The sequence below is a fragment of the Gymnogyps californianus genome, chromosome 3, assembly GCF_018139145.2.
Source record: "Gymnogyps californianus isolate 813 chromosome 3, ASM1813914v2, whole genome shotgun sequence".
Classification (NCBI taxonomy): Eukaryota; Metazoa; Chordata; class Aves; order Accipitriformes; family Cathartidae; genus Gymnogyps; species Gymnogyps californianus.
The window spans coordinates 49,256,631-49,278,409 of record NC_059473.1 but is presented as its reverse complement, the minus strand read 5'-3'; the positions used below and the strand labels follow the sequence as shown (position 1 = coordinate 49,278,409).

Below are 21,779 nucleotides of genomic sequence, written 5' to 3'. Positions count from 1 at the left end.
TCTGAGCTAGTTTCACTCCTCACATTTAAGAGTGGAGAAAGAGAAGTCAAAGCTCTCTAGTAAACCAGTCTTGTGTAATGAACAAAGAATTGTAGCTTTGCAGCTGAACAGAACTGGTCAAACAAATAACCTTCAAATGTTTTAGCAGTTCATGCACTTCTATAAAACCAAATCTGGAATTACATTGACAAATACTTCATGCTAGCAACTAGTATCTGTTACAGATATAATTTCTAGCCCATAAACCTATGGGAGAAGACAGATTCAGAGGGGCCAGAATTAATTTGCAGATGGCATAAACCCAATTATAAAATTACTGGACACGTTCTGTTTGGCTGTAATTGCACAGACAGAATGGAGAGTGAAATCCAGCCCTTTTCCTTTTCCAAATAGGGGCACAACCAGTTTTTCAGAAATTGATTTTGTCTCATTTCCCCAGAGCTCCTTAAAAAGTATTCCACTTAATGGTTTTGGTTTTTTTAATTTTGATTGGGGATGGTTGTTTGGGATATAGGTGGATGGAAATTAGGCAAAGAATGAGAATTAAAAGGAGTTCAATATTACCCACAGCCACTGGAAGTCTGGAACCTACTTTGTGCTGGGTGTTCCTATCTTTCTGTATCTTCTCCTCCCATTTCCTCCTTTATGATTGCTACTTTGACAATTGACCTACAGTTAATTATACGCGAGTGTTATTTTGCAATGGTTTCCACAACAATTCTGCAATGCTTAATATTTGGATACATGTTCTTAGGCTCCTTGTTCAATAAAGTTGATACATGTGGTTATTAAGTATCTCTAATTTATCTTCTGATTTTAACACCACAATGATGGCTGACCTGTGTATTGTCTAATGTGGAAAAAGTTATATTTGCTGTAGCTACTTTAATAGTCAATTTGTGTAATTTCAGCTTTTAAATTGTTCGTAAAAAGTAGTTTTATCTTAGAATTTGCTGTTTTCTAAACCCCTAGGTTCCTACCTCACATTTAAAACATAGCGTTTTAAATACTTTCTTTTACTGCTTCTACTGAAAGTATTCCTAAACATGCTTCCACTGCTTAAATGGCTAAAGCAACCGCTGGCTTAAATGTTCTAGAAATAATTATACACCTATCATTTTTATAGGTCACCAATAATAAGTCCTCTATGTATCTCCGAATCTTCATTCAGCTCAGTTAATTGGAGTTTGGAAAATGTTATTTTCTCATGTCAGGATATTCTGACTTGAGTAATTACTGGTACCATTTCCACTCTAATACCACCAACCTCATTATAAGCAATAATAAAACCTCACAATAGCCTGTTGAAAGAAAAAAAATATTATCCTTTTTGAGTAGCATATGAGAAGAAGGCATATGAGACATAGTATTACTTTCAAACAGTGTCTTAATCACCTCTGTTATCACTGGAGAGGCAAAGGCTTACCTGAATAATTATGATATCTCAGTATCACTAAAACCAGACAAATGTTGTTTATGACATCCTAAATCACTTGCAAAACATTTTTACAAGTTTTGCTGCAATTTGCCTTGAGACATTACTGTGACATGGTTGACTAGAAGTTTCTTACATAAAGCAATTTAAACCATTTCTGTGACTGTATTATCTTGCAATATAACATGATCAAGTAGCTAAAAGTCACGTAGCAGAAAAAAAACCCCAGGCAAACAGCTGTCCTAACTTAAATGTATATCTAATTACTAGACCTCTCAGACAGTGCCCTCCAAACAGTTTTAACACAGATAATTTTCCTCCTTTGGCTCCTGTTCTGCTTGGTTCCAGCCAGAGAAATCTGTTCCTGATCAAACATACAAACTCAACTACAGATCACCAGTGGGGTCAAGTAACTACTTTAGGTTTGGCCTAGCCTATTAATCACGCTCATGCTTATTTCACAAAATAAGCAAATAGCTATTAAAAAGTTCTTCAGTTTGTTTACTTCTTTCTCTCTGGATCTAATTGACTGGATTAATCCCTGTGAATCTGCTACCTGTTTTCAAACCTCTGACACTCAAAGACCTAGAATCAGAAGGAAAATATCCACCAGAAAGACTGGCACTTTCTGACCCATCCCTCCCAGTTGCAAAGCACTCTCCCGCCTCACAGCAGCTCTCAAGGTGCAGAATTTATTTCAAAGAAAACCTCAAACCTCTTGCAAAGCTCTAGGGAAAATGGCCCACATGTGCATTGGGCTTTGCAGCCTCTAAGTAGGATCTCAGTTTTTGGGAGAGCCTGATACAAGAGCTTATTCTGCTTGCTAAGAAGCAAAGCGTTTTAATCCTGAATAACCCAAATCAAGCAGAACAGAAATTTGCAGCAGTGTCTCCCACAGAGCAGCACCCTTTGTGAAGTTTAGGAAAGTATTCTGAGGGGCCAGTGTTCTTAGTTGGTGGGTACTTCATAGAAACACGCTCTTTGGGACCACTGACAGCACAGCTTTCCACCAGCTCCAGTTTACAAGGTTTTCAAGGACAAAGAAAATTCATCTCCACATGGGCAACGCACATTGGGGGAAATGAAAAGTCTTCTAAGAAGTGTTTCACAATGCATGCTGACTTGCCTTAATGTTATAAATTAGTACATTTTGAACTCAGATATGTGGTACTTTATTTTCAGACTATTTCTCCTGCAGTCATTTTATTTGTAAACCAGCACCTGTAGGAACAAAACATTATTATTTATAACTCAGCTCTCTGTCACATAAACCAACCTTCTGCCAAATCTCTTACAATACTATGGAACAAAACAGAGCAACTAGTGCTGCAAATCTAATTTTACCCAATAGATGCAGCACTAAATGAGGTTCTGGTCATGGCTGGTTTTACTTCTCTGCATAAGCTGCAGCATGTCACTTGGTCCTTCAGTCTCTTCCCCTCTTCTGTACAAACCAGAATAGGGCAGCTAATGTAAACAGGGCAGAAGTCCAGATTAGAACTACAAGTAGTCCCGGAATTTCAGAACTGAATTGTCTGAAATGCTGATGCTTCGATCCAGCTACAGAATAAAGCACAGCTCTGCATTGTGATACTCTTGGAACTGCAAATATCTTGGCTGCATTAGGAATGCTTTCTGGTGGTTGCTGAAGTCTAGGAAAGGCTCACTGGGAAATAAAATTGTGACTTGTAGAAAATGGTTGGCTTGGGAAGTTGTTCTTCCAGGACAGAAATGAAAATGTAGCCAATGACCACAGTGTGAGCAACTGAGACTCAGAAATGTTCTGGATGAGTCCTGGAACAAATTGGCTGTTTGACCAACCTGGACACGGTTGGCATATTAGCTGGTTTGATGGTCTCCTCTTCTGAGTGGAGACCATCCACTTCTCACCTGACAAACTGGAAAAGGTTTCTCAAAACTGTTTCCCAAAACCACACAACTAGCAGAATCTGGAACTGCTTATTGTCTCAAATAAATGACACCAACTGTACAATTTTCTCCATTTTATAAACCACCCTGAAATGCTTCTGAGAGCAGGTCACATGGTAGTTAATTCCAGTAAATATGTAAAGTCCAGAATAAAATTTGGTAACAAACTGTCTGGTGCAGTCAGGCTACATCAAGGCATGCTCACTCTCTCAGTCTTTATATCTAATTCTCTGTGTGGAATAAAGAAAATGAAGACAAAACTGCTCCCTTCTTCCTATGGAAATGTAACTACTTTTCTAAGGCAAAACTACTTAATTAACATGCTTTTCTCTGCAAACCTTTCTGCTCTGTTACTTGAATACAAATTCCACTTGTCTTGGAATACCAACATCTCTTAATGAAACTGAAGTTGACTGTGACATTTCAGGGAATGTCCATGTAAATTACATCTTCACAAAGAATGAGTACAAAACACAACCTCTCAGTCTAAATATGAATAATGCCAAATAACCTAGAAGAGAGACATGCTGTTACTGAAAGCAGGGAGTTAAAACAGGAGCTTTACTGTAAGTCATTCGTGATGCAAAGGTTATTGATTAGCAGAGTCTGACTGCGATTTGTTCAACTGATAATAAAACTTCATCCTAAAGCAATAGGAGCCCCCAGTGCTACAGCTGGAGCCAATAGCATTGGGCTCCTGTGCTGTAAAGAATTTCAGGGAAAAAAACATGTTAAGCAAGTTTCTGAAAAGCAGGCTCAGCCTAGTTTTCTTTCTCTAAATCTAGTCATGATGCTACTTAATATTTCACTCTGAAATCTTTGGCTAAATGGAAATAATTTTATCCCAGTTCCTCTACTACAATGTATTAGTATTACCCCAATATTGGTAATTGGCTTTTGGCAGCCTTATTACAGCTTAGGCAATCTTGTAAAAAAGGCAAAAACTTAAAATAGATTGCTAAGAAATTGCCAGTATAAGATGTATTTGTCACACTCACTATCTAATTTCACCATGACCTATGATGACATAGTGTAGTTGGATTACCATAAAACATTAGGATTGGAAAAAGATCTCATTAGACGTTCTTTATAAACAAGGCAGTACTTCTACAGAATAACAAAGCAGCAGCTTTTTCTTTCAAAATAGCTACTAAAATATTCTTTTGAAAAACTGTGATAAATACCTGCAATTTAAGTTCATGTAATTCCTCCCTGATTGACTGTAATGAGTCTCCATTTGTCTTGTAAACTGAATACTTAATCACTGTGTTCAAAATGACATCAGGTTATTACAGTGTTTAGTATGTCTAAAACAAAAAGTTATTAACTGGCTGATTTGCAAGCCTGAAGGGACTTCAGAATCTGTATTAAATAATACATCATTTATATTTCAGGATTATGGAATTGGCTCCATCTGGCTCTCTGTGGCTTATAAAACAAGCTGCCAGTAATTAAAATTTCCACCACAGACCACTGGTGGCTTCCAGCAGAATTCAGCTGGAGACGAAATGCGCAGAAACACTGTTTATCAAATTTTAGGAGATGGATGTGAAGAAGCCCGTGTGCTTCTTGTGAGATTTGAGGGAATTTAGGCATGCCAATCATAAAATCTGATCTTGGGAAACTCTGGTTCACCTGGCACCTAGTCCTGCGAGGTCCTCACTCTCACCATTTTATCCTGACGTTCTCCAGGCACTTGGAGATGTGGTGCTGAGAATGGCCCCTGTGGGTAAGGAGGAGGAGTGCAGCACCCAATGCACTCCTGCCTGGCCAGGTTATTCCTTCACCTACCTGTCCTTGAGGCAGCTTCCTAAGAGTCCATGTCACTTATACCGACAGGATGAAGTTCGTTGCAAGACAACAGCCATTGTGTTTAACACAGAGCTGAAAATGCCAGTGCTGTGTGTTTGTAGTATCCACCAGCAAGTGAAGCAGTGGTCCCAGCCACAGGAGACGAGGTCCCTTGTACTCTCCCCTTGGCAGGGTAACACAGGGACAAAGACTTCTTTTTCCCCATTGAGCATCCAAACCACCAGACTGGAGGCTGTTTTGCACAGGGCCTCCTCCAAGTCTCTCGTGAAGCTGTGAAGAAAGCTGGCTGCAATCGCCTAAAGCGGGGAGAAGCCCTGCGTACTCATCTCTGCTACAAAACCTGCTTGTGGGTTTTCTCCAGAGGTCGTTTGTAGCAGCAGAAACCTCTCCTGGGTGACTGGAAGAGTGTGACTGTGCAGTATGACTCAGCGGTGCGTATTTACACTAACCAGGGCTATCTGGGCTCCTGCCAGGAATGCCATACCTGGTTCATCCCAAAAGGCTTAGGGAGGGCTGCCCCAGAGCAGGAGGCCATGCCCCGTTGCCACTCTGGGAAGGAGCCGGATTTAAGACTCAGTCCAACTATTGCATTAGTCATCCCTCTGCAGCGCCACATAGTTCCCACCATGTAAGTACAAGGAGCTCAGCTGCTTAAACCAGGGTTTCGATTCCACTGTAGGGACCAGATGTTCTAATTGCCTCCAAAAGCCATGATATTTTTAAGCATTTAGACTTTGATTACTTGTCCAGGGCTAGGGAGGAAGAAATGCCCCTCTGCAGACAGCAAGTGCGTGGAAGTCTTACTTAATTTGTGTGGGACTTAAAATTGTCATCAGATTTCAAGTTGAATTTCACTCACAGGGGGATAGTGGCAGAGCTAAGTAAGAAAACATACTCCGATTTCCCTGTTCTCCCATTTGCCCAGACAGACCAGGCTATCCATGCCACATTTCTGTTTAAGTAATTACGGAGGCCCCAGACTGTTAACTGATTTAATGAATATCCATTTTTGCCATCTTTTTTAATTAATTTTTTGAGACATTGTTCTTGGTCAGGTGTGAGTGTGACAGCAAGCCTGTTAATCAGCCAGACATGCCAAAAACGAGGTGCCAAAGGGATAACAAATAAAGGATTAAAAGCTATCCATCAATATGCCTACCTTCCTCCAGACCTCCAGTGATCCTTGCAGTCAGAATCTCTCGAAACAATAGTAGAGGGGGAAAAAGAGGGGAAAAAAAAGGTATTTGAGTTTATTTTGTCCATGAGATTTAAGAGATTTTTCTCTGCTACAATATCTGTGCCTTCATAAATAGTTTGGTTACTCTGCGAGACCAAAGAGCGTGATCCGTTCATCCCTCAAGTCACTGAGGATAATGAAGGGAATCAAAGAGAAAACAACATGAGGCATTGGAAATGAGAGGGCAGTTTGTGTCCCAGAGCTATTTTATTACAGTGATTATCCTGCAGCAGGCTTCAGAAATCACAAGCTGCTCATTGAATCCCACAGAAACTGTGAGACTGAAATCTCTTAAGATATCCAGGGGCTGGAGGATAAATAATGCAGGGCCAGCTGTTACGTATAAAACGACTACCTCAGTAGGATACTGGCATCGTAAGCCCCAAACATCTGAGAGCCCAGGAGACAAAAAAGTGGTTCCCACTTCATGCATCAGTCAGCCAGCCTCCTGGCTAATAAATCCTTGACAAATGCATGCCCCAGGCATTTGGCAAATACCTGCAAAACAGGGTTTATGAGGAGGGACAGTCCCTGCACAATATTCTTTTGAACACAAACCCACAACAGCTGGCACTGGGAACGGATAGCACAAGTCATCTGGACACGCGTAGCCTTCACAATCATAACTTAACCTATGAAATCTTGGGAAGGGAGACAGATCTATGGAAGGCTGATGGGCTAAAACGACAGCACTCAGGTGACCTAACAGCTCTTCCAGCCTCTGCTGGAAGTATGCACGGCTTCTCCACCCTCAGCTGAATACTTTGGAAAGAGAGAAGCCTCTCTCCAAAGCTGACAGCAGCAAGTTTTATTCAACAATACTAAGCAGAAGTAAGTGATCTAATGGTGGGTACCTGCTGGGGTGCATCACACTTGTTTATAGAGATTGTAATTATTACAGGGTAACTGCTGCGCTTTTAGTTCTTGCTAATTTTGTTTTGGCTCGTTTTCTCTGTTTTACATGCAGAGCATGGGTCTCTCATGTAAACAACAATTGTGTGAGTTACAGAAAAATCTTAAGTGAACAGCCTGTTTTCTGGTGAGGCTGTACTCTGAAAAGTATTTCTTACAGACAGCACTTCAGCTTGCTTAAGAATTTTCTATCACCTGCTTAAGAATTTTCTTATCGAATACGGTCATTTTTGCTTCTTTTTTATAAAAGATTACCGAAACATCAGTCCTTCAAACTGAGCACTGTGTCTGAATGTCAATGCTGTGATTTTCATGCTGAATATATTGATAGGATTCATACCACCAGTCTGTGGGCACGGTTGGGCTTGGCTGCTCTTGAGGTCTATCTAATCCTCGCCCAATCTGTGACACTCCAGTGTACTTTGGGGTAAGGAATAATGAAGACCACAGTACAAAAACATAAAATAACCTGCCACATCAGGTCTCACTTAGCCTGTATACTAAAGCTCTTATTCTCCAAAGCACAAGAAATTGAAATCTCTTCTAAAATGAATTATTAATATCAACTCTGGGTGACCTACGGCAACTTTGTGGAGCAGGGAATATCTACACACAGGAAGGGAAGGTGTGCAGTGAGCCTTGTGAAGGGAGCTGCCTGCACAGCAAGACAGTCCGAATTTAGAATACATACAACATTCCTCATCATCGATTGCTCCATTCCTGGGAAAGCAACTTGCAAAGTCCTGACATTTTCCCTTTGCATCATCAGTACCATCATCAGGCAGCAATAATACTGTTAGCAGCGCCATTAACCACCTATGGCCTTGGCTTAATGGTGCTCAGAGCCAGATCCAAACAGAGCACAGCCGCCTGAAGCGCAACCACACCAGAATTGAGGTGCCCAAATTCAAGAACCCATCGCTGTGAAAATTCCCCTTCCGCACTGTACAAGCCAGCACCTGCTGCTTTGCTGCTGTAGACACCTAGGCTGTCTACATTTGTGGGACTTGGCTTGCAGTGTATTGATGTGCCGCGTGGGCGCTGCAGTCCTGCCACCACTTTTTTCCTTCCGACGGGTGGCAGCTGGGGCCAGCAGCACAGCCCAGCGCTCGCCAGCCGCTGAGAGTGCAAAGTGGGCACATGACAGAGGCCTGTGCCACCTCCATTTCAGCCTGCAGAGGTAGCTTTGCCTATCAGCTGGGCAACGGCAACCGGTCACTGCCCCCACTAAGAACAGGAGCAATGGGGAGAAGATCCCTCTGCTTCTCCCGTCTCCTGTTCCTGTTGGCAATGGCAGATCAGCTGGCTGCTGGTAGGGGGAGACAGACGTGGCCTTAAGCACAATATACATATGCATGGGTAGCTACCTAAAGAAACTGAGTAGAAGCTGATTTTTCCAATCTCGTGTTTCCCCCCCACTGTAAACTTGGCTGAAGCTGGGCTCCTGTGCAGCCGAGAAAGGCTCAGTGCAGGCCAGGAAGAGAGCGAGAGAACAAGAGAGAGAGAAGAACCTGCCCATGGTCTAGGAAGAGGGGCTGTCCTTGGAAAGGGGACGGACAGCCCGTGCTCTAACCTACAAGCCAAGGGATGCTTATGCATTTTGCATGAGAGAGCACACGGACAAAGGGTATAAACACGCTAAGTCCCTTTGTGGAGGTTACTAGTGTTTTAAAGCACTGAGACTGCACAAACAACCCCCCTGCTGGGATTTAGTTAATTTATTTAACGACGCAGAAAAGAATATAGCCCCCATCTTCCCCAGGCTGTGTTGAATCTTCAAGGCTGATAGATTTTATTTTGCTTAAGGAAGTGAGTGACACTTTTCAGAACTGAAGCAATTTTTAAGGCTCCCAATATACCTTTGTTTACCTCTTGTATTTAAATTGTGTTAATCCGACTCTTGACATTATATACATTCTGATGGAAAGCAATTGCCAAGGCTGATAACTGGCTGTAAGCCATTGCTAGAGAGAACATAAAGGGCTGGACATGATCTTTGGTCCGAACTGGTGCTACCATCCATTCATCTGCTCTCCTGGTTGCCCACATCCAGACATAGCCCTTAAAGCATCCCTTAAATGTATCACTTAAAACTTTATAGTGTCTTGGCACTTCCCTGCATAAAAATCAGTCAGTAGCTTTTAAAAGACATTTGTATCTTCCTAGAAGTTAGGCAAGTGGGATTGTCAAAAACCAAGCAACGGTAATCATATATAGTGTTCTATGGCCACTACTAATAAATTAATCATAGCAAGTTAAAATATTTAATGTGTAACAACGTTGGCAAAATAAAAAGAATGTGGGTGTGGTTTTCTGAAGGCAAATGCAGTACCTCAGGTATGTCCCTTTAAAAAGGACTTCAGAGCCTGTGAGGATATTTTTAGCCAACCTTGACTTAACATTCATCAGTCATTTTTTACTCAGTAGCAGGCTGTTGTTTAGCATGCTGCCAGCTTTGCTGTCTCCCTCCCTTCCTCTTTCTCCTTTCAGATTACACCAGTTTCTCCTCAAAGTTTTAAAACTTATCAGCTCCTTCACATTTCTTGCATTTCAAAATGAGGCTGAAAAACGCATGGAAGCCATACTATCTACTCTACTGCAGAGGTTGGTTGTTTCTGACTCTTGTCGGTATCCGCCAACTCTCTATTTGGCAGGAGTCAGCTTTACCTTTGAGTCTCACACTGTGAAGTCTGTTAGTGTCTGTGTCACTTCCTTGTAAAGTACATATTTGCAGTTGTTGACTTTGCTTAAATTAATGCATTACACTTGAACTGCAGAGAAGTCATACTGTATATTTTGTCTCTCTAAGCATTATTTGGCATTATAAAAGAAAATATAATTTATACTGCAATTAAAAAAAAAAAAATCAGGCTATTGATTTGAGCTTCCATTAAGCATATTCCATAAGCAAGAACCAATGCTATCATTGCTTCCAATTTTGAGCTTTTCTTCTAACTGTGAAAAGGACCAACAAATTAAAACAACTGCCGAAAACCAGGCAAACCCAACACTCACTCATTTGGCAGTACAGCATGTTGCTGTGGATTTCACGGGATTTTTTTTGTACTGCACCTGCTCATCCAAGGTGGCAATATTTATAGTGAGATTTTGAGAAGTCTATTGTTCTAATTAAGGACTCTGTTCATAACCAAACTGGTGACTGAAGAGCACTGAGCAAGATGTTCATGAGATGGTCTGATGGCAGTTACCAACCTCTGTTTCCACTTCCCTCGCTGGTCATTAGCTTAACAAGCAAGGATATGGCACTGCACTCTGAGAACTTTGAAAGGAAAAGGAGAACAAGGGACTTCACCAAAGCACAAAAAAAGTCCAAACCATTAAAAAAATAGCACAATTTTGAGGAAAAGGTGAGTCTTGCTTCTTTAAAAAACAACCTTATGATGTGAATTGTAAATTAACGTTCATTCCAAGTTGTTTGCACTCTATGTAGTCCACCCAAAACCTATGCACCATCTAAGTACTATTTGAAAGAGTTGGAGAGAGAGTTTTAAAAAGTACATGAGCCTTGGACTGCTCCTTTGCAGAGAAATGCATTTTTCCCGACAAGTATTTGTTTTCTTTAGGCTAAGGTAATTTTTGTAATTAGAAGGAAAAAAAATACTAGTGATAGCAAAAAGATTCCACAAAAAACAAGTATATTCTAGTCTTTTCAAGCATTTTAGTTCAGTCTCCCTACTTTTTCTTGCTTAGAAGAAGATGGCAGAAATGGGGGAATGAAGAATTGTGATTCTTCTGGTCGTGTCTCCGGTCATGTTGAACATGAACTGAACATGCCACGGCTACTATAAAAACACTAGATCTGATTACTTATATCTAATATAGTATTAGTATACTCCCCCTCTCGGGAAGGAAGACAAATTTTGAAAGAGAAGTCCTTGCTCTACTGAAATACAGATACAACAGAATGCAGATCATACTCATTTCTTAGCTGTTAAAATAAATAAATATCTGAGTTTCTAAAGAAAGGACTAAAAAACCGACAGCATTCTGGAATGGCAAGGTAACAAAGCCTTAAATGAAAGGTGGTAGAGAAACAGGGACAGTCAAAAATGAGAGTAAATGTGAATGGTTTCTAAACCCCAAAAGACATAACAAATTTGTTCCTAATACCGCATTTTATGTTTTCACAGTAATATTCTTCTAACAGATGGTTCCTTGAGCCATAATTGTCTTTCTTTGAAAGACAATTTGAGACACTTACATCAACACGGCACTGTGTAGAGGATGTCATCCAAATTTGGTCCCCTTTGGAAACATCCAACTTTGTGGTATGTTATTAATTATTATGGGATAGAGATGCACTATTGCCAACATTTGTACTTTTCACTGAAAATCCTGTAGTATTTACTGTTTCACCTATAAAAAGCTGTTTCTTGGAACAAAGCGATTATGTGACAATCTCAGTTTTAAATAAAAGTGCAGGCACCCACAATTGTGTGGTAATGCTAAATGTTCAAATACAACGAAAAATTATTAACATATTTCTAGGGCCTAACATTTTTTTATACTAGCAAGTAATTTCTAAGATTGGTTGTTCTTCAAGACTGTATGGAGCTACTGTAGCAAAATCAATCAAAGAATAGGTAAGGCTACAAATACAGTCTTCCTGGGGTTCTTTAGGCAGAAGTGCCAGAACTTGGTGAAGGTTATTTCATTCACTAATGTCACCTTTGGTCCACCGTGATCTCTGAGTAAGGAAAGGTTTAATGCCTCAGAGGAGGTGGCCTCTGTTCAGCACTTCTGGAGAGCAAATTTACGCACGGCAGCGGGTATTACGTCTGGGAAAGGACCTCCAGACAGGTCTCAGTTCTTTTTGTTTACAGTATTTTCTTCTCAAGAAACTGTCATCTCATCTCAGAGAGACAAGCATCCTTTCAAAACAAAGAATGACTTAATTTCCCTGACTCACTAGCAAAAACCAAAAGTGGCTGAAGTGGCAGACATAACTGCAAGTGAAACTAAGAAGTCACAGTTCTCTTTTGAACATTGATTCAAACTATAAGCAAGCCAAAAAGTCCAGGCAAAGCTGTAAATCACATTCTGATCCCATCAATATCAGAGCCACAATTCACTACTTCCGCCTGTGTAACTGATAATACAATGTGGACAATTCTCCTTTAACGGCAAAAGAAGCATGTTTTCCAGCAGAAATCTTCACAGCATGCCTGTGATATGGCCAGGGCTTTGTAATATTGCTAAGTCAAGACTGTTTTCCAAGGTATAATGTTTAAGGGTTTGGTTTTTGTTGCTGTTTAAAAAGTTTTTCAAACTCTCATGGCTTCATTTGTCATCTTGGACCTGTGAAGGATAATAGGTTGGGAGAGTATCACTGCAGACGGACAACTCCTCAGTTCCAAGCTTCAAGTCAGCCTGTATTGGGTCGGATTCACCCTTCAGCGCCGTGCAGTTTCTCAGCTGCAATTCTTTGGTGAAGCAGAATTCAATCTGACCAATCGTTTGTGCTTTTTCACCCTAGAAACATGAGGGATGAGGTCAGCTTGATGGGGAGAAGAAAACAAATCAATTCTTCAGATATATTGTCTTATCTATAGAATACAGTAGTGCTTATTTGTATATTTGCCACTTGAAAAATATGAAGGAAACAGGTACCAGAGGCATCCACTCTGAACAGCTTATAGTACATACCTGTCTTTAAGGAGCAAGCAGACAAGGAAATGCATTCCAACAACATAATTCAGTAACAATTTGGGGAATCTGCCTAACTAGTAAGTCTCATTATGAAATGCTGTGACACAGATTATCTTGGCATTTACCAAATCTGCACAGTACACAGAAGCTGTTCACCTTAATGATGAGCTCTGGCTGAACTCTGTGAATATTGAAGGGCATCTGTGACCTGAAAGCCACCTTTCACCAACTCTTTTGTAGCAGGATGGGACTTGAGGCAAATAAAATTCTCCAAAAAGGAGAAAAGAAGCTTGGTTTTATAATAGCTTTTACTGGAAAGAATACAGAAGCAAGCTGTCAAAAGTAGCAGAAATGTAATTTTTGGACTACAGGACAGACTAGGAAGAAAAATATTGGCCATGAATAAGGCAGGCAGGCATGGAAGCATTTCATATGGGGAAGAAGATTATACAAAAAAAACCCCCAAATGCTCAGGTGTGACAAAGTCCATGTGGAAAAAATTGGTTTTGAAACCACTAAGCAGTACAAAAATATATGTACAAGACAAAAGTAACCATGGTGGGGTTTTTTTGTTGGTTTGGTTTTCGGCTTTTTTTTGGTTGTGGTTTTTTTTGTTTTGGTTTTGGGTTTTTTGTTGTTGTGGGGTTTGGGGTTTGTTTTTTTGTTTTTTTTTTAAAGAAAACTAAGAACACAGCAAGTGTGTAATACGTTTTAAGCATCAAAGTACCCCCATAATGCACTTCAGGCACCGACAAGGCTGGAACTCTGAAAAGGGCTATCTTTAAATAACTGAGGCGTACTTTTTCCTTTCTGTTACCCATTAGCTTCAGCTGTTAAGCACAGGAGACTGAAGCTGTAAATTACTTTCACGTAGTTTGAGCAGTATCCCAATTGTACTAAAAGCAATGGCAGAACTACAGTGAACAGAGCCAGAAACTGGGGTTTGTGTTACCTCTGTATTTCTTCAACATCAAGAGGTGGGTGAGTGTGCAACCCACATTCAACTCATATTCCTTTGTTGCTTAAAGTAGTGTAAAAATACATTTTAAAAATAATTGTAACCTAGAATTCTTTTTCACGTGAAGAAACATCAGAGTATAAAAACCTCAGAGCACTACTAAAGCAAATGAGCTGACAACACACAGGCTATTAAACTCCAACAGCAACTGTATCTTGGCAAGTTTTCATAAAATTGTTGTCTGTGTATGGGCAATAACTCTGTCAAATGTTTTGTAGTAATCCACTTTTATCAAGATGAGATAATAAGGAACCCACTTGTAAGAGAGAAAGCTATCTTGTGGGTTTGTTTTTTTGTTTTCTTTTTGAATAAAAGCAGAGTAACATAGCTGAAAACTGAAAGAAAGAGCTATGCAGCCTACCCATGTAATTGTTCAGAATACTATTTTGTTCCTTCAAAGGCATTTTTGGTTCAGATATGGTGACCTGTATTTTACACTATAACACGCTGTCTCTGTGTACCACATTCTCTACTGCATTGTGACTCACAGTACAATCGTTGGCAAGGAAAAGTAGAAAGCAATGGAAATTTTAGACACCATTGGCTCAAAAGGAAAGACTATAGTCAACCTGAACCATAGTGAAGCTCAAAATGCCTTTTTGTACCCCCTTTAGGTAGGGGGTAGGCAGAGACAAGCCTCTGAGCTGCTTTATTTCGGAAGGATTCTGTCCATTGAGTAACTTCTTCATGCAGAACACGAGCCATGCCCAGTGAAGGGAAGACTACTGTTGACGGGCAGTACCTTCGTCACGGCCAACAGTCACCGGCTCCATTCAGGTCACTCTTGTTGGTTCTAGTAATTTGCTATATGGCAATTAAGCTTTAGCAGGAGGAGTGGAAAGTACTCAGCTACAGCAATACCTCTAGCGTGGTGGTTACAGCATTTGTGCAAGAGATGCAGGTTCAAATCTTTTAAGACAAAGAGACCTTTAAAACCCAGTGCCCCCACTTTCTGGGTAAGTATACTAACAGCAAAGTTATTAGGTAAAGAATGGACACTTCCTCCACCAACAATATTTCTGCATTAAGAAAAGGCTGCGGCAACAGTAACATACGCTGAACTCAGTGGTGCTAGTATGTAAGCAATGTTTTTGTGAACTCAACTCCAAGAATTGAGCAATATCTAATCTGCAAAGAGCTGTATACACAAGGAACACCCAGACCTAAGTTTCACCATGCTGAAGATTTTTCACTCTATTTTTGCTTTTGTTTTTTGATAAAAAGCACTCTTCTTAAAAAAAAAAAAAAAGTTGTTGATTTTTTTGTTTGGTTGTCTGTTTTGGGGGGCTTGGGGAGTGTGTGTTTGGGGTTTTTACCTCTTCTGGAGGAAGACATTGGATCTTTGGCATTACACCATAAAATCTTGTAAGAGCTTCCTTTATGGCAGTCATCTGAAAAATTAAAAAGCTTATATAAATTAATAAGTCACTAGCACATCTTCCAACAGCTCCCACACTTGCTAAGGTCACAAAAACTTTTAGATAAAGCACCAACTTAAAGAACTATACAATTAAAAAAAGATCACTTATTCTCTAGAAATTACTTGACTCCTGCTGGGAAAAAAGTACAGGCACATGATTTGGTTTTACAAAAGATTGCCTCTTACCTGGTAATATGAACTGCTTGGCTTTATCCCAGCTTTCAGGAGACAACTGAAACAAAGACAAAACATTTTTCCGTTGTTTCTGTATGCAAACGTAACTTCATAATCATTAGGTAAACAGATAATCTTAGTGAGAACTTGGCAAGCATTACAGCGATGGGGAGCAAAGGAAACTTGTCTTCCATCCTCTGCCAGGCCTAGGAAAGGTTTCCCTTTTCTGAAAGGCCGCTTCCCATCCAACTCGGCAGGGTCAGGAAGAACCCTCTCCCCCACCTTAATCTGAGGAGCTGGGAAGGTTGAGTCTTCAGACACAGCTAGGGGAAAGGGCAATATTACTGTTATTTGCTGGACCTTCAGAATGCTCCATTGAGTGCCAGGTAGGGCATGTGGTTTAACTGCCTCCTTTCCCCTGCCTTTAGCCATACCCCTGTGCTCCAGCCGCTGGGAGGGGAGAGACACAGACTTGTGCTCTAGGCACCCTCATGTTCTAACACAGGGTGGGCTTGCTGGGGTGGGACGCGCACAGCACAGTGGGAGAGGGACATGGTGTGTGGACCTGGATCAACATCAGGTCAGAAACATTTCCATACTCAAAATGAGTATGTTTTTGAAGAGGAAAGGTTGTTCACATAAGAGAAACAAGGTAACTCTCAAGAACCTCTAGCCTATATACCCCTTCATTTAGATTCAGTCCTGAGAGAAGTCCACACTTCCAAGTTCACAACAAGACTCAGGACCCAATAGGTGCCAAGTCTCTAAGTTCCAGCTTCTTCCATAAGGACTGGGAATGTTCAGCATCTTGCAGGATTTAATCCATGAGTGCTGATAATGCTCAACCCTTCCAAGGTCAGGTTCTGCACAGGGGAGATTTAACCCAGTTGACTAAAGGTCTAGCTGTTTGTCATAGTCATTTGACACTAGATATAAGGAGGCCAATAAAACAGATGATGTTCTGTCACTCTTACAGGAGCCTGCATGATGTCCTCTTTTTAATAATTTCCTTTTTGGAAACAATCTTTTAATCACTAACACTACTTTTTCTCATTCAAGTATAAATGAAGTACAATGAGAACATTAGCAGTCTTTATTCTTTTCAGTAAAGATTAATTTAATTATGTTCATTTTTACAATGGAGAATATGCTCTGAGCAATTAATTTCAACATGTTTCAGTCTCTATTCTTTTTCGGTGTTACACATGCTGATATAGTCACATAACTGGTCACTGTGCCATCTGTAAAATGTTTTATTCACACCATCATAGCTACTTAGGCAATTGACTTATCAGACATTATTAATTTTAACACTACATATGACATGCTCTTAAGCACTGTGTCTAGAAAAATCTGATTAACTTTTACAAGACATCTACAACAATGGGGGGGGGAGAAAGACATATTTCCTTTGTGCATATGCAAAGTGAATGGATTTTGTTAGGAGATTGCTTGGACAAGACACTGACAGAACAAGAACAGGATTTTTAAATTTTTTTTTTAAGACATGTTTCTAGACACAAAAGGACTTATTTCCTCTCTCAGATACTGTCGTCTTATACAGAGAGACAATTCACAGTCAACAAATCTAAGTCAAAACATTCTCCAACCCATACCAAGCACTGATCAGGAAAGGACTCTGACCTTCTGGCATTCACCTGCAGCCAGAATATGTACATACAGTGCTTGCACAAGCCACAACATTCCCATAAAGATTTTGTATCTGGAATGGCCAGTGCTTTGGAACTATGAGGAGGTATCAGCCCCTAGGACAAAGCAAAGAGTGTCACATCGGGGCTGTTTGAAAGGACAGCAGAGGGCTGCCTGCAGTGACTGAACACCGCCCTTCAGGACATCCTCTCTTGCTGTTACCTCTCGGCCTTTTCCCAGGTTGTTCTGCATGATTTTGCCTGCAGCTTGTCCTTTCCTCTGAGCAGAGCACTGTCTTTTCTAAAAACAAGGCCTCAGTATGACTCAGAAGTTTGGGGGTTTTTGTCACTTGATTTAGAAGTTTACAGGTACCGTAGCTCTTAGTAGCAAGATATAGCTAATACAGCTTCTCATAATTCACTGGCTCACATTGTCTAAAATGATGCTGTGAAGAACACTGCTGGCTTACCAGGCTCTGAAGTGACGAGAGACACGCTTCCTGGAGTAGACAACCCTTCTTCTGAACTCCAATACTAAAATTAATTTATGCTAATACTCATTTCCCCTCTGCCATCAGATTTTTAGACTTTTTTTTCAGGCTAGATTTGAAACTTTTAGAAATTGTTTGAAATAAGAGGCAGACCACTGAGTTCATTTATGTACCTGTTAAGATCAACGTGCTGGTAGAGTTCTAAGGCTTTACCAAAGTATTTCTTCTGAGAATTAAGGACCTGAAGTGTGGCTGCACAAGTGCCATGTTTCTCCCACTCATGTTTCCTATAGGAGGAAAGCAAAACTTAAGTTTTAGAAAACATTATTTGCAGATATATATGCTTCACAAGCTAGCCAATTTACTTAAATCAAGTATCTGAAAGGCTACATGTGTGGAGTAGGACACTGCACTCAAAAAATACTGCACGTGTGAAAAGCAAAGCCAAGAAAGATCACTCCCACCACTTCAATTACAGCAACATCTATGTATTTTTTTAGTAGAATCATTTACCAAGAGATTTTGGACCTATCAGGAGCATAAGGAAGAAGCCCAAGAAGTCCCTCATTATGGTTTGTAACATCAGACTAAGAAAAAATTCTTTCAGATAGTAAGTTGTATTAAAAATACATAAATGATTTGGCCTTAACATTGGCAGCTGCAGGAGAGAGACTTTCCAAATTAATGTAAGAGCTGTAGAAGATAAAGGAGAGGATGGCCTAATGGTTTGGATATTATTATGGACCTGGGATATTCAGAATCGGTATTCTGTTTTCCTATAAATTATGTATATGAATTTGTGCAAAAGTAATTTATACTTCAGCCCTTCACCTGTTATGCCACCAAAGGGATAACACTCTTCTCCCCCCGCCATCAGCTATCTTTTTAAGATTGGATATTGCAAGGTGAGGAGAAAAGATAGATACCAATGCGGAATAAACCATTACTTCATTCGAAAGCTGACTAAGAGAACTTTGTGTCAAAAGAGTGTGCCAAAATTCGATCAAGCTAAAAGCACTGTTCAGATGTTTCTTTAGATTAAGTTAGCCCAAACAGTTCGGGTGTTTGGTTTTTTTAGCTGTCTCCTTTGATTCAGCTGGTTTTTGAAATAATTAAATGAAGGAATTTATGAAGTAAGTATGTATCATGCTCTTATGATACAAAGGTCTCTCAGTGTATTACAAAGAGATGTTTGGAGGTCAGAATGGTAAGAACTTGCCTAGAAAATGAGTATTTCTAAACTTTGTATAAGTTTTAGTGGAGTCTTTTATGTTAAATATACTTTCAAAGTACTAAAATTTTTTCAGAACTGAAGAGACTAACCCTTATTTTGGGTGGAACAGTGAAACTACACAAGCTGCTAAGACAAGACTGTTGCCTCAACTTTTACTTTGGTCTCTGGCAGTATTTTCATAGGCCTGCTCTCAAATCTTGCTTCTATTCCACCATCAAGTCTTCTAATATGACAGAACAGAGTGCAAAAGAAAGCAATTCTTGCAATTCTATGGCAGACAAACTCAAATAGGACAAAAAATGGGGCAAAGCTCAAAATATATTTCTATCAATTCTAAAGTCTATTGAAAGACTAAACAGTATAATCTTTAATAAGACCACCTGCAGATTTGGGTGGTGGTGTCTTTTTTTTTTTTCCTCTTCTGTCTTTTCAAATTTTCACGAGACACTTGTATTAAGTAGGTATCAATTCAGCAGATGTACTCAAAAAGTTATCTAATCACAAATTCCTGCCACTACCACAGCATTCCCTGACCTTAAGAACCTCATGGAAAAGCAGAGAAGCACAAGGACAAATATTATTCACTTGAAAGCCTGCCTTTGAATTGTCCATTCATATTAAAAACTTCAGATTTTTCTTAAGGAAGGTAAACACTGTGTTGGGTTTGTGTGGCAGGGGAGGGGCTACAGGGGTGGCTCCTGTGAGAAGCTGCTAGAAGCTATTTTCAATACCTGGAAATATAATTAGAAATAAATGCTATTTGTTAGCCTTCAACTAAAAGGGAAAAGGTTTTGATTGTATCTGTTCATACCTGCTGCCTACCAAAATATCTCTGTTAGTAAATAAGGACTGATGTGCACCTGTTTTTATGAACAGGTAGGTGATCAGGACACGGGAGGTGCTAGATTTACAACACATTTTTCTTATTCTAATTCCAGGAGCATTTTAAGGTGGCATAAACTTGTGCTAACACAGAAAGAAGCAGTCATGCTCTCCCTGGCACAGTGCAAGAATAGAGGAGTGGAGGGAGGAAAAAGTGAGACCACCACTTTTGACAGTTACAAGTTTAGGTTGCTATAAGACACTTGTGGAACCAGTTTAAGACTCTGAGCACAAGTTTATTCTGTAGAGCAAGGACAAGACTAGAAGAGATGCACATTCCCTTCAAAGCTTTTCCCTAGTGTCCTGGGTTCAGCTGGGATAGAGTTAGTTTTCACAAGAAGCTGGGAGGGGCCACAGCCAGGACAGTTGACCAGAACTAGCCAAGGGAATATTCCATACCATATGATGTCATGCTCAGTATATAACTGGGGGAGCTGGCCGGGGAGGGTAGGGGAGGGAGGGATCCTGCCTCGGGAACGGGCTGAGCATCGGGTTCCGGGTGGTGAGCAATTGCATTGTGCATCACTTGCTTTATACATTCTTTTATTAGTAGTATTGTTATTATTACTTCTTCTCGCCTTGTGTTGTCCTATTAAACTGTCCTTATCTCAACCCATGAGGCTTTACCTTTTTTCTTCTGATTCTCCTCCCCATCCCACTGGGGGGAGAGGGGGAGGAGTGAGTGAGCAGCCGTGTGGTGCTTAGTTGCCAGCTGGGCTTAAACCACAACACCCTAGTGACACAGGGAGGAAACAGTCATCCAATCCAAAGGAAAAACTTATGGGCACTTATAGTTGAGATGGCTTTAAATGCTACTGCCTCTAGCTATGTACTCTGCTTCTTATCTGATGTTACTGCTTTCACTGTACGTCTGGAAGAACAAATTGCATATCCATACCTTAGCTGATGCAGCTCATGGCTCAGCAAATTCACTTGAATGGCGACTGATTTTAGTTTAAAATAATGCACTCAAACTGAAGCCTGTGCAAACTAAAATACCACCCATAGTGCTCTTTCGTCCAAGTGTCTGATTATTCAGAAGCAAAGAGAAACATGGAGAAGAAGGAAAACAGTATTGTTGTCAGGGGAGACCAAAATCTCTTTCTCCCTTCCCATGAGCCAAGTAGGCTGATCTCTAAATAAATTCCCAGATCTGATTTTAGGCTGCTAGGAAAGTAAAAAGAGAGAATTCTGTAGAGAAGCGGCTAGTATGATCCAATGCATCCTATTTTCCCATTTCCTCCTCTGTGAGAAAGCCCAAAAGGAAAGGTCTCTCAAGGCCAGCAACACAGTGAAGCTAGCTAGGAAGAGAGGCCTGGAAGCTGCTCTTGCAGCTAGCTGTGACATCCCAGGAGTGCTACTGCTATTCAGATTTAATGTGTCAACAGCAGCTGCTTCTTCTCCCTGGGGGCAAAGGGAGGAAATGCATTCTCTCTCTCCGCTAAGTTTCATTTCTCCAAAACTTCTGCCATAGCCCTCTCTTCAACAGCTGCATTTTGCAGGTGATCTAGCAAGAAAACAGATTTATTTTGTAAATGAGACTGACAAGACACACTGCTTTCAGTGGCCTCCTGGACACTGCTTCTCATGCACAACATCTCACCTGAAGAATTACTAACTTAGATTTTTTTATAAAATAATATCCAAAATACTTTTTAGGGTTTTTTGTACTCACCAGAACTGGGTGCGATTCAGAGACGAATGAAGCACATCAGGCCAATAACGTCTCATGTCTGCCATAAGATCCTAGAAATATCACAATTAATAAATGCACCTACAGTGTTGAAAAGCTATTTCTTACACCATCTGCATACATTGATACATTTTCTAGAACTGAAGCTTCATCTTTCAACATCCCCAACTGAAACATTTACTTGTAGAAAAAGAAAAGGTCTTTTTCCCCAATATTCTGAAAA

At 40.4% G+C, this 21,779-nt stretch overlaps 1 protein-coding gene across 1 annotated transcript in view; it reads right to left on the bottom strand.

Moving 5' to 3' along the window:
- Positions 1-9,028: 9,028 nt before the first annotated feature.
- Positions 9,029-21,779, bottom strand: part of RNASET2 (ribonuclease T2) — a 29,250-nt gene continuing 16,499 nt past the window's right edge. The window contains exons 6-10 of the mRNA XM_050894429.1: positions 21,539-21,609; positions 17,921-18,034; positions 15,620-15,665; positions 15,330-15,404; positions 9,029-12,818 (exon numbers count right to left, since the gene is read on the bottom strand). Of these exons, the coding sequence (XP_050750386.1) occupies positions 12,627-12,818; positions 15,330-15,404; positions 15,620-15,665; positions 17,921-18,034; positions 21,539-21,609 (498 nt within the window). The 3' untranslated portion in view covers positions 9,029-12,626. The remainder of the gene's footprint in view (positions 12,819-15,329; positions 15,405-15,619; positions 15,666-17,920; positions 18,035-21,538; positions 21,610-21,779) is intronic.